Here is a 12,574-nt window from a genome sequence, read left to right as displayed (position 1 = left end):
GGATAAGTTCAATTAACACTTATTTCAAATTTAGAAAGGTAGATCATCACAGTACAAAAGAAACGTAAATCATTGTTCCCATGCGAGTTTTGCCAAAATGATTCCAGCGTGCTCGTCGCCATACGGGAGAAGAAACGGGAGAAAAAATTTTGTCGCTCACAGCATTCGGCAAGATTTCTTGATGTATTCTAAAACTTTTGAAATTTATCTACTCTTTCCTGGCGGATTCGAGAAATTCTTGCAGTAATCGATTGGCGAGGCAGCAAATGCGAATACCGAGGTCTTTTGATGATAACTTAAAGAAGTGATTCATGCACCTTTTAGAAAAAAAATTACTCCACTAGTATACATAAAATGGTACGCATAACATACAAAACAGGGACGTTTATTTTTAATGACACAACAGAAAAAAGAACAAAAATCAATGGCTGGTACATTGGGAAGTAAATATCGTTTCCCCTTAACGAAAGTGCTAGGAAAAGCACCATGAGTGTTTTCGGGTGTGGGTGTGAATGTTTGCTCACATTTTTTTTCTTCTTTTCAATTTTTGTGCACTGCCACATCTTCAGAACGCATTCATATACTTTTCTGCCACTGAGTTGCGTCGCACAACTTTAAAAGTGTCTTCCTTGAACGTCTGACCCAGAACATATTACGAGAGTAACAGCTCCCAAAAGAGTGGCTGGCAACGTTTTTATGACGTAACCTTTGATTCGATTACGATACGGCTGCTGTATGGAAAATATATACTGCACCGAAGATGACAAAGAAAGAACCTGGTTGATCCCTCACGAATGTCAACTATGTCATCACAGGAGTACAATTGGTTATTTGTTGTACGCTGATGCATCAGATCTTCCACAATGTTTGTTGGTGTTTGACAGCTATAGCAGCATTTGACGTTAACGTTAACGTTTGACGTTAATGTCTGATGGCGCACCATCATCTCGACAACTAACACATATGATCACGATTTAACTCTTCTGATTGCTGAAGTAGTTCATTTTGGATGCAGCATACGCTGAGTCTCACGCAAAATTACATCAGGAAGCACATAACACTGGTACTCGACGTGCACTCGTTCAAAGCGTCATCGTATGAGCAGAGAAACACCAAGGTGAGTGCTCCCCAGTAATTGGGGTACGTACGCCCGTGCTCATGCGCATGCCACATAGCCTTTCTAGAACGCTAGAAGCAGAGTTCGTAGTTTGTGTCGAAAATATGGGAAGTCATTTTTCATTTCGCTGCCATGAGCTCCCAATTCAGTCTCCGAATCCGAAACCTCTTTCTGCATCATCATCATCATCATCATCATCATCATCATCAGCCTGACTACGTCCACTGCTGGACCAAGGCCTCTCCCATGTTCCGCCTGCCAACACAGTCCTGTGCTTGCTGCTACCACTTTACACCCGCAAACTTCCTAATCTCATCTGCCCACCTAACTTTCTGTCTCCGTCTAACCCACTTGCCTTCTCTGGAAAACCAGTCAATTACCCTTAATGGCCAGCGTTTATCCTGTCCACGTGCTACATGCCTGGCCCATGTCCATTTCCTCTTCTTGATTTCAACTAGGATATATTTAACCCTGGTTTGTTTCCTAATCCACCCTGCTCTCTTCTTGCCTCTTAAGGTTACACCCACCATTTTACTTTCCACTGCTCACTTCGTGGTTCTCAATTTAAGCTAAACCCTCTTTGTGAGTCTCCGGGTTTCTTCTCCGTAGCTAAGTACCGGCAAGATGCAGCTGTTACATACCTTCCTCTTGAGGGATAGTGACAATCTACCAGTCACGATTTGAGAGTGCTTGCCTACTTTCTGTATACTGAGATAAAATAACTTGATTTTATGTAAATAATAAAAGTGTTTATTCTTGTTATTGTTATAACGAAGTACTTCACTTCACTAGTCCGAGACGGCGACACCGAACAAGCTCACTGTGTAGGGGAGGCAGGGACACAAAAGGTGCATTTGTGAAGCCGCATGCATGAGCATCGATAGCGTGGAGTGTAGAGCTCCTAAACCAACAGGTTAGTCAACTAACTCTTTCTACTGTGTTTTTTTTCTTCTGTACTTCACTCGTGTATTTCCGTAACTAAAATACGTCAGTGAAGTATTTCGGGACACCAGCATAAAACACCCTCATGTTGAAAAGAAGGCCCTTGACAGCTCACGTACGTCGTTGATTGTGTGCGAGTAATAGTCCCCCTCTCCGTAGTAGAAGCCGTAGAAGCTGTCGAAGCCACGGCACGTCGGCGTAAGACTCTCCTTGTAAGAGCCCAGATGCCACTGCATATAGAAGTCGAAAGTTGGGAAACACACATGCGTGGAAAAACAAGGCACTCCTTTCGAGACATTTATAGGAAACACAACGTTAGCCCTCCCATGATGCTCAGATACACTCAGAAACATCGTTAACTAACGCTGGGGACGTTGGAACAGCCTTCGTCCGAACGAATGTGAATTCATTCTGATGAAAGCCAATCTACTGGCCCCAGCGTTAGTTAACGAATGGCTTAGTTTGTAGATGGGAGAGTGTTTTTTTTTCTGATACTTCTGCAGGTTCAGCTCACATTTCTTTTTGCTAATATATCTCTAGCTTCCGAGTGCCGCTATGATACAACTAGATTATAAAGACTGAAAAATTCCTTTTATCAATTTTACGAAGTTGCCTACCTAGGAAAATATTTTGAGCGTCGACCCTCATCACTTCCGTGAACCGAGTTTCAGCTCTTTATCTGCTCTATCCGTCTGTCCGCGCGCGCGCGCGCGCGTGCATGTGCGTGTTTGTGTTTGTGTTTGTGCGTGCGTGTGTGTGCGTGTGCGTGCGTGTGTGTGCGTGTGCGTGCGTGTGTGTGTGTGTGTGTGCGTGTGTGTGTGTGTGTGTGTGTGTGTGTGTGTGTGTTCTTTTTTGTCCCTCTATATAAGAAAAAAATACCTTAAAATATAAAGTCGGTGGCTCGCACCACCAGGAAGCATAAATGGCTTCAAGACAATCTAACATGAATGAAAAGCGCCGAAATATCGCTACGCAACTTGAAAAAAGACAATTTGATCCAAAAAAATAATACGGGAAAAAATCTTATCAGTGTGGCTTGTGAGTGCGAGCAACAGATCGATTAGGTTCTCATGAAGGAGCAGTTCGAAATGTATCGGCGGTGTGCGCACCACTTACAATAAGCGCTTGGACTTGTGACCAAAATTACAGTTTCAATCCACACGCAAAATTCCACAAACTTGGTGCTAGCACACTCAACCTTATGCATATCCACTCGTATCGCAGTCATCGGTCTCTTCATAAGATAGGCCCAGAACCCTCACATTTGTGTTTTAAATATGACCATGACTCATGCTCTTTTCATCAAGTGCTTTGGCTGTGTCCGGCCCCTTCGGGCCTTTCCACTATCATGAACGAATAACGAGGGGAATTCCTTAAGAGCAGCAATTTTCACACTCAAGTCCAGGCCGTCCAGAGGATGCATGACATCGCGGCGGGACTTCGTCTTCCGGTCTAGTCGTGGGCAAAGCCACGGATTTAAATCAAGAGGGTGGGGAGTGGTTCCGTTTCTCTGGATCTCAGTTCCTCAGGACTCAAGCAGTGGCGTAGGCAGGAGGTACCACACCGATTCCATGTCCCCCCGCCACGAAAATTATTTTCGCCATGGCATACAAAGCGAAAAATGACACTACACCACATCTGCCTGCGAGCCCCTACTTCAGATTCAGTCCTTTCCCCTCTCCTCCTGAAAACAATGTCTGCCTACGCCCCTGGACTCAAGTCAAGAGCTTGTCATGCCGTGCGAGTTGTTAAGCGCTTGCTCTCAACAGTCAACAGTTATTACCGATGACTCGGAGAGCACATGCAATTTATACCACTGGCAAAAGAGCCCTCCTTAATCCAGAGCCATGGCTCTTCCTTCGTATGAGCGCGGACAAACAAAAAAAGTTGTCGTCATCACGTAATTGTCATCAAGTGATGCTTGAGCATGAACTTCAATAAAAACAAGGTTTATTCAGAAAGTGGGTGCGCATACCTTACCAACCAGGTGTGTCTCGTAGCCGAACTCTTTAAGGTACTGAGGCAAAATACGCACGTCGCTCGGCAGCCCCCACGGCTCAGCGACATCTATCGGCATGCCCTGCATACCTGGTATAAAGTAATGGCATTACAAGACTCTCGTGAAAAATTACATGTACCGAAATGTGGGTTATATTTCTCTTTCGTTTCTGTGTGGTAACTAGGTGTACGAACTTGAACTAAAACAAAGCCACACACACACAGACATATATATATATATATATATATATATATATATATATATATATATATTACGAAAACAAGGTCAGCACTGCCGCGAGCTAGTGCAAAGGAGATTAAAGTTAGAATGAATAAGACCAGCCGGCCTAGCTTACAGGCATTGTCTCTTTTCTCTCTTCTACAATTATCTTTCAGTTCTTTAGTTTATTTCGTTCTCTTCGTCATTGTACCAATGTTTTAATGCGGTTTAGGCAGGTATCCGTACAAATTACAAGAGTGTGTCCTTCAAGTATAGCTTATCAAATCATCATGCACGAACACTAGCGCAGTATGTCTTTATAAGTGAACATAGTTGAAGTGACTTGTTCTCGCAATCAGGCGTTGTGTTCGCCTCAATTCGAGCTTACCTGTGCGTATTGGGTAGAGTCCCGTCATGAGGGCAGCCCTCGATGGAGTGCAGTACGGCGTGACGTAGTAGTTGTTCAGTATGACTCCGTCCGCGGCCAGGGTGTCCAAGTTAGGCGTCGGGATTTGGGACGAGCCGTGAAAGCTGACGTCGTCCCATCCCTGCAATGGCGGATGGCGTAAAAGCGCGTGAAAGAAGTGAAGGCCCGTATTCACCAAAAAGATCTTACGTCAGCACTATTCGTGAGAGTGAATTATTGCCAATGCTCGCACTAATTACTCCCGCACTCAGCGCGCGTACCTGAGTGCGCACGGGTGTTTTCGACTCCTGATTTTATGTGCACATCATTCTTCCTTTACAGGGTATAAGCACATGGGATACAAAACTCTTCATCATATAAATCGTCGGCGCCATGCATCCTCTTGAGTGCTTCTTACTTTTTAAAAATGTTCGATCGACGCAGATTCGAAGGACAAACGTGTGAAAAAGAGAGGGTATTGTAGATAAATATTTAGGTGTTCATCGGAGATAGCTAAGTTATAATCAATTAAATATTTTAGGAATTCAAGCATGTGCGTGCGACGGAGTTGTATGTATTCATTCCAGCATTCCTCATCGTGCTAAGTCTTGTAAAATATCTTGAATTGCGCCATTAATATCGCTAAATATTATCGCCTCGCTTTAGTGCACGAACAGACATCTGTGCAGATTCACCAAAAACACATATGAGGGATACATCACCCAACATTCTCCGCAACAATGTTTTGTGCTTAATTCGTTAACATTTGTAAACATATAAGACGATTAAACTGAACCATTTCATGCGTATTTGTAAGGTGTACACGTGGGCGACGCAAGAACAACCGAAACGTGCAAAGCAACAAGGGTAAAAAACTGTGCAAAACGCTCTAGCTAAAAACAGGCATTTTTTTTATAGATGCCACAAAAGTCATATTATACTGAGGAGCCGTACCAGTTAAGAATTTACGACCAGGCTAAAGAAAGGAAAAGAAAATTGTATGGTGCATCGAGAAGTACCTCGTGACCATGAGCTTACCACATCATCTGCAAGGAAGAAAATTATGTGCGGTCTCAATTTCTCGCAGCGTGCCATCGGCGTTGCGCAAAACAAAAGTGCCAGGTAGGCAACACTGGCTACTGCTGCCCTGAAACAGAATCGAATGCGTTTAACGATCATTTTACTCAAGAAGCGACAAAGTTTCTTCTAAGTGCAATTGAGGCCAATGTAACCGCCCGCTGAAAGGCACTTTTCCAACCAGGCTACCTTTCTTTGGGAAAGTAATAGACATATATAGTACGGACTAAAACGAGCCATGTCATATTCTTTTCTACTGCCAACTGTATGTACACTCTGAGCGGGCATTTGCCGTTGCCGCCATGTTCCGTATGTGTAAAATATCTTTATATATAAAGGTTAGGCTCTGACCGAAACACGTCGAAAAATAAATGAAGTTTTGAATATACGAACAACGCCACTTAGAAGTAGTTACAGTGTGATTACTTCGAAGTTGCGTTGTTCGTATATTCAGTTATGTCCTGTCTGTCAACTTGCGCAAGTTTCCACGCTTAATAAAATGAAGTTTTCTTAAATACCATCTCTCATATATATATATATATATATATATATATATATATATATATATATATATATATATATATATATATATATATATATATATATATATATATATATATATATAGTTCATGATTACGTAAGACCATATAACCACGTATCTTCATTTTCAGAAGCCAAGCACGACACCCTAATGTTCCCCTGCGGGCCATTGACTACGGTGTAGCGAAACTACGGGGGGGGTGGGTTAATCTAGACACATCTGATGACCATCCGGACGAATAAGTGAGGGAGCGATTCCGCACAGGCAAGCGATGACAAGTCGACACGTTAATTTCGGGGAGCACTCATTGGGGGTTTATTTGTATAACATAACTTAACTTTACAAAGTGCACTGAGTCACAAATACAAGACATGGAAAAAGGTGACATACCCATCGGCTTGCATGACTGGTCTCCAGTGGTGAGATGCGCTGTTGACCCCGAGTACGCTCACCCCAAAAAGTGCCCAAGTCGCTACTTAAATAGGGTTTTCCAGCATCCACGGGTGCGCGGACCAATCAGGCAAGCCAATGATAACCAATCCAACGCGAGTATTCATGGTCGTGTGAAGCCTGCCTCGCAACAAAACGGTGGCAGCTTCTGGAAACGGCCACATTCTCTAAAACAGCCTTCACGCGCTAACAAGTGCTCAAATTTCGGTCCCCTTTTGCATCCGGGGCAAAAGGGGACCGAAATTTGCCCCAGAGGTAAAAGGGGACCACTACCACCAGCACGCCAAGCGGCATCTCGCTCGTTTGAAGCGGTTGTGGTAGTGGTTAGAAGGAGAAAGGCACCTAATTGCAGCCCGGTCAAAAGCACGGCACGGTGCCTGGTTTGGCGTGAAGCGCACAGTGACCGACCGGATACACCCCTTTCTGTTCAGACTCTCATTCTTCTTCGAGGCGCCCTCCCCGAGACAAGTCATTAAATAGCACCCCCTAACAAGAGCATCTGGCAAAGAACGAACCCCACCTGTAGCTGCAAAAGAAAAAGCTTTCCGTGAGCCTTCGCGACACCCCCCCCCCTAAAAAAAAGGAGTGTCCCACTTGTTTTATCTGCAAAACGCGAAAACAAACAGAGTAAAAACACAAAAAAGTTTTGCATTCAACAAGTGTTTGAGGTGGTTATTTAAAGATGCTTATTCATGGGTCTAAAAGGTAAAAAGTTTAAAAGAATTACATATGTAACACCACAGGTGAAAAACAAGAAGCATCGCAAAACAGAAATCAATGGAGTTCACTCGTCAGCACTGTAATACAACTCAGTGTCCGTGTCGTAAGCACCGACGTTTTTTGTGCATTGTTACCACTTGGAAATGTCTTCCAGTCGGAGTAAAGTTCAGTGTCAGTGTCAGAGCCTTCGCACTGCTGTACTGGAACACTGGTCTCTGTCCCGCGCACACTATGTCGCAAGTGGAGTTCTTGACCCACTCGTGAACCCCACTCGCACATTACTTGGACGAATTTCCTGTTCATCACTGTCCACACTGCACTCGCGCACGTGAACACCTCGATGTTGTTCGCGGATATTACTCCTCGCACTGCACTCGCGCACATCACCACTTCGATCGCGCACCTCTCATTATCACCGGATTCATCGTCGGCGTCGTCGGCATCAGAAGAGGATCTAACGAGGTAGGGCTTTGGACGCTTAACATTAACAACGTGGCGTTCTTGTTCATCTTGGGGTAAAATTTCCCAGATGTTTTCGCCTACGTGGCGCAGAAGACGGCAAGGTCTGCTGTCGCTGCCATAAAGCTTTGTTGTCTTTCTCCATGTGCGTGGGGAAGTCCACACGTACAAGTCTCCCTCGCGATGGACCTCACTGCATCGTTTGGCCCCGTAGGCCTTCTTATTTCTTTTTTGCTCGCTGTTTTCTTTTTCGTTTATCCTTTCGCGGTTTGTTGAGCCGGTGCGGCACTTTTTCGTCCCCGCATTGAGAGTGGCGACTCGCGTCAATGGACAAAAACGGTTTGCTGCCGTTCAAAGAAGAAAACGGAGGGACGCCTGGTTCTGGTTTTGTCGCCTGGCACTCCGGGCAGGACAATACGTAATTGCGTACATGCGCAAACATATCCGGCCAAAAGTAGCGCCTCCTCACTTTCTCCCATGTTCGCCGGAATCTGAAGTGACCTCCCGTCACGTCTTCATGACAATGTCTTGTAACCTTGGTTTTCAAGCTGTGCGGGACAACGAGTGCCATGAGATCCCGAAATCCCTGCGCCCTTCGATGCAATACACCGTCGACCAGCCGAAAGCTCCGTGCTGTTCTTTTAGTTTTTCTGACAACAGGAGCGCCTGGCTGTTCCAGGCGTTGCATGATGTCTCTCATCCACGAGTCCTTTCTCTCCTTTTTTACAATACTCCCCTGATCCAGAACCAGCAGTGGTAAGGGGTTTCTTCGCTTACCGGCGCGGGATCATGAGGAAGGCGGGAAAGCGTGGCGACATTAGCCCGCTCAATCTGTCGCATAACTGGGGCTGTGATCAGCTGACTTTTTGACAGTGTGGCGATGGGTCGACCGGGCTGGCCCCCTAGGCCCGGCCATTCACGTTTGCCGAAGGGTTATGCTGTTCAATCTGGTTCTCAACGGGCTCTTTATGGTTGATTCTGCAGCCTTCGAGCCGGAGCCAGCATTCCAGCGCTATGTGGACAATGCGGGAGCAAATCTGGCATCGGGGACGCCCGTCGTTGGCGTGAGAAGTTCTAGGTGGCCAAGGCATTTGGGGGCGGTACATGTCGTCCTCGATGCTTTTGAGCCGGTCAGAAAGCGACGCGATGGAGTCGGCAATTGCCTTTAGGTCTCTTTCGCAGTGGGGAGCCTCCCGCGGGCAACGCAACTCAGCCGCGGCGCAGCTGGCGACACCCGGAAGGGGCAGTATTGTTGCTGCGGCGGGTGCAAAACCAACCGGACGCGCGATGTCTTGCGTCCATGACTGCAGGCTGGTAGAACATCAAGAGCGTCGCCCACTCTTCCCATGAATTCGGGGCGCCCGTTAAAATTTGCGTCATGTGCCACTTGTTTACATTCTTATCTAGTGCCAAATTAAAAAAATTAACCTTTGTGGATTGGTCCCAATTGTTCAATGACGCTGCATGCTCGTAGCGATGTAGCCACTCGGAAATATATTCCTCCGGCACGCCTCTGAACACTGGGGGTCCGACGAAAGCTTTTGCTTGGGGGGTAGACATAGCGGAGAGGAAGGTAGGGGGTTCCGTCATAGTAGAAAAGTCCGAGGTTGTTTGCATATACTTGTTATTGACACGGGGCATAATTTTAGAGTGCTAATATCACTACCCAGAACCTGCACCACTTTGTAGTGAAATTCGGGGGGGGGGGGGGGGTTAAGCTAGACACATCTGATGACCATCCGGACGAATAAGTGAGGGAGCGATTCCGCACAGGCAAGCGATGACAAGTCGACACGTTGATTTCGGGGAGCACTCATCGGGGGTTTATTTATATAATATAACTTAACTTTACAAAATGCACTGAGTCACAACTACAAGATATGGAGAAAGGTGGCATACCCATCGGCTTGCATGACTGGTCTCCAGTGGTCAGATGCGCTATTGACCCCGAGTCCGCTCACCCCAAAATGGGCCCGAGTCGCTACTTAAGTAGGGTTTTCCAGCATCCACGGGTGCGCGGACCAATGAAGCAAGCCGAGGATAACCAATGCAACACGAGTTTTCATGGTCGCGTGAAACCTGCTTTCCAACAAAATGGTGGCAGCTTCTGGAAACGGGCCCATTCTCTAAAACGGCCGCGCTAACAAGTGCTCAAACTTCGGTCCCCTTTTGCCCCGGAGGACCCAAGCGGTGCCTCGCTCGTTTGGGGCGGTGGTGGTAGTGGTTAGCTGAAGTATAAAGCCACCTAATTTCTGCAGCGCGGTTTGGCGTGAAGCGCACAGTGACCGACCGGATGCAGCCATTTCCGTTCAGACTTTCATTCTTCCTCGAGGCGCCCTCCCCGAGACAAGTCATTAAATAGCGCCCCTAACAAGAGCATCTGGCAAAGAACGAACTCCAGCTGTAGCTGCGAAGGAAAAAGCTTTCCGCGAGACATTGCCTTCGCGACAACAGTATTATTTTGCCCCTCTGGAATATGCGACGTTTGAATATTACCTGCCCTCTGATGGCCCAAGAGGAAAAATACCGTTCCATATTTTATTGTGACAGCAATTATATGAAAACTCTTGACTGGATTTTGCCGCCTGCGTCAGCGTCACTCACAGCATATTGTTGTGACTGGCGCCAGAGATGATGACGAAGCGGCGCTCTTTGGATCCTCAATCAAGTAGCCGACTGGTCGGCAGCCTATGCCCGCCAGTTATTGTCCCTCCTAGACAGAGGGTGAGGCGTCGTGTCGCCACGACGCCGTAAGCGGTTTGGGAGACGACAAGTGCGGCAGCTTCATTGAAACATGCTGTGGCGGCAGGAGCAAATCGCCCCGCTGATTAAGCGAACAGATCGGCGGACCCTTTGATGTATGCTGTCGTGAGCTTGCGACCGCTCGACCAGCGGCACGCACACGACGAGGAAGAGCCTCACTGGTGCCACTTTGGAGTACAGTGATCACGCCTCAATATTGGACGTTCACGTGGGCCGTGCATGCTCGTTCCCACGCCAGTTGTGTGTGATCTGTGATTGGATAGTAAACCTCTGCACGTATTCTCTGATCTAGGGATCTGGGGAGAACATACCCTTTATAATTAGCCACCCTGCTCATTCGAAGGAGCACCATGTAGAGGAACGCCAGATTCGAAAGCTCGCTATGTAAGAAAGAGCTCGTCATGTACGAGAGCTCACCTTGTATATTGTCACTGGGTCGTGACGTGGCCGAAGACAGGAGACTTTGTGTTGGAATTTAACTGTTTATTTGAGCGAACCTGTGCCCGGTAAACGGAAAGTCCGATTACAGTAGCAGAGATAGCGGCGAACGGAGCGTCGGCCGTCGATCAACTACTCACAAGCGGCGAAGTGCGTCGGCATTTATACTCTTGCCATCGAATGTTCTAGCGTTATCGCTGGCGGGAGCGTAGGTTCCAGAATAATGTGTACAGTTCGCAGAGTGGGCGTGATCTTATCGAAATGATCTACTAAAGTCCGGAAGCTTCTCGAAAACTGCAGGCGCGGTTTGCGCTGAGAATTGTGTAAAGTTTTGGGGCGATAACAAAACTTGAGAAATATAACGTGGCATTGCCCCCTCTGAAAAAGGCATCGTCCCGATGCTTTAACTAAGAAGAAGGTACAACAATAATGCAAGAAAGTACAATGAATAAATTACGATACAATAATAGTACAAAAAACACTGTTTCAGTTTGTTAACGCGCATGAAACGGCTTGAGGCGCGCGACATGAACGACTTCAGGTCACGATCGGCGTCGTTGAGAGTTCGTGATGCTGCCGCGAGAGCAAGGTTTCGCGGAGAACCCTGTTCTTTTACGGCTCACAAGCGGAGCAGTCAAGGTCGCCCCGTTCGGGATTAGAAGGGGAAAGCTTACTCGGAAAAGCGTCTAGCAAGAGGCAGGTCCGGCGTCACCGTCTGAGTTTAAGCCATTGTTAACAGGCACGCGTGTCATTGAGAATGACATGGGGACGCGACCACTTAGCCTGACCGAGACATAGTGGTGGCAGGTAAACGACCATATTCTCCCGCGCTGTTGTCGGGGCGCCTCGCTGTCGCATGTACACCTGGTAAGCGCACGGAGCCCAATGGTGTACCCATCGCTCTTAAGGACGCTTCTAGGAAGCAACAGTTAATGAAAGAACTGACGGGGCCCGAGCGTGGGAACGGCCGCCGACGGTAGTCAGCCGAAGGAGGCAGCACGAGTAATGTTGGGCAGCACGGCCTGGCATGGGAGAGAGTGTCACGTGCGGAGGACCTATCCCTTTGCGTGTTTCATTTTGGGGACGAGGTTTTTACAAATGTAGTGCCTTTTATGAAAGTGTTTCTGTGATTGGTTGTGATGCTGCGAGTCCCAACATGTGATTGGTTTTTGTGAAGACTCTTTGTTCGACCAAGGGTTAAAAAGAGGATGTTTGAATTCGAAAAGAGGGCGGAGTCAGGGTCAACAGCGGATCTCACCACCGGAGACCAGCTATGCAAGCTGATGGGTATGCCACCTTTTTCCATATCTTGTATTTGTGACTCAGTGCATTTTGTAAAGTTAAGTTATATTATATAAATAATCCCCCAATGAGTGATCCCCGAAATCATCGTGCTGAGTTCTCATCGATTGCCTCCGCGGAGATTCACCCACACTTATTCGT

The 12,574-nt window shown here is 46.9% G+C and overlaps 1 protein-coding gene across 1 annotated transcript in view; it reads right to left on the bottom strand.

The window, feature by feature from the left end:
* The window catches only part of LOC119160159 (arylsulfatase J), a 56,536-nt gene that overhangs the window by 17,567 nt on the left and 26,395 nt on the right, over positions 1 to 12,574 (bottom strand). Inside the window, exons 2-5 of the mRNA XM_037412864.2 lie at positions 5,722 to 5,830; positions 4,666 to 4,825; positions 4,035 to 4,147; positions 2,179 to 2,289 (exon numbers count right to left, since the gene is read on the bottom strand). Of these exons, the coding sequence (XP_037268761.2) occupies positions 2,179 to 2,289; positions 4,035 to 4,147; positions 4,666 to 4,825; positions 5,722 to 5,830 (493 nt within the window). The remainder of the gene's footprint in view (positions 1 to 2,178; positions 2,290 to 4,034; positions 4,148 to 4,665; positions 4,826 to 5,721; positions 5,831 to 12,574) is intronic.

This window comes from Rhipicephalus microplus, chromosome 1 (assembly GCF_043290135.1).
Source record: "Rhipicephalus microplus isolate Deutch F79 chromosome 1, USDA_Rmic, whole genome shotgun sequence".
Lineage (NCBI taxonomy): Eukaryota > Metazoa > Arthropoda > Arachnida > Ixodida > Ixodidae > Rhipicephalus > Rhipicephalus microplus.
The sequence above is the reverse complement of the archived record's forward strand: the minus strand, read 5'-3'. Positions and strand labels throughout refer to the sequence as shown.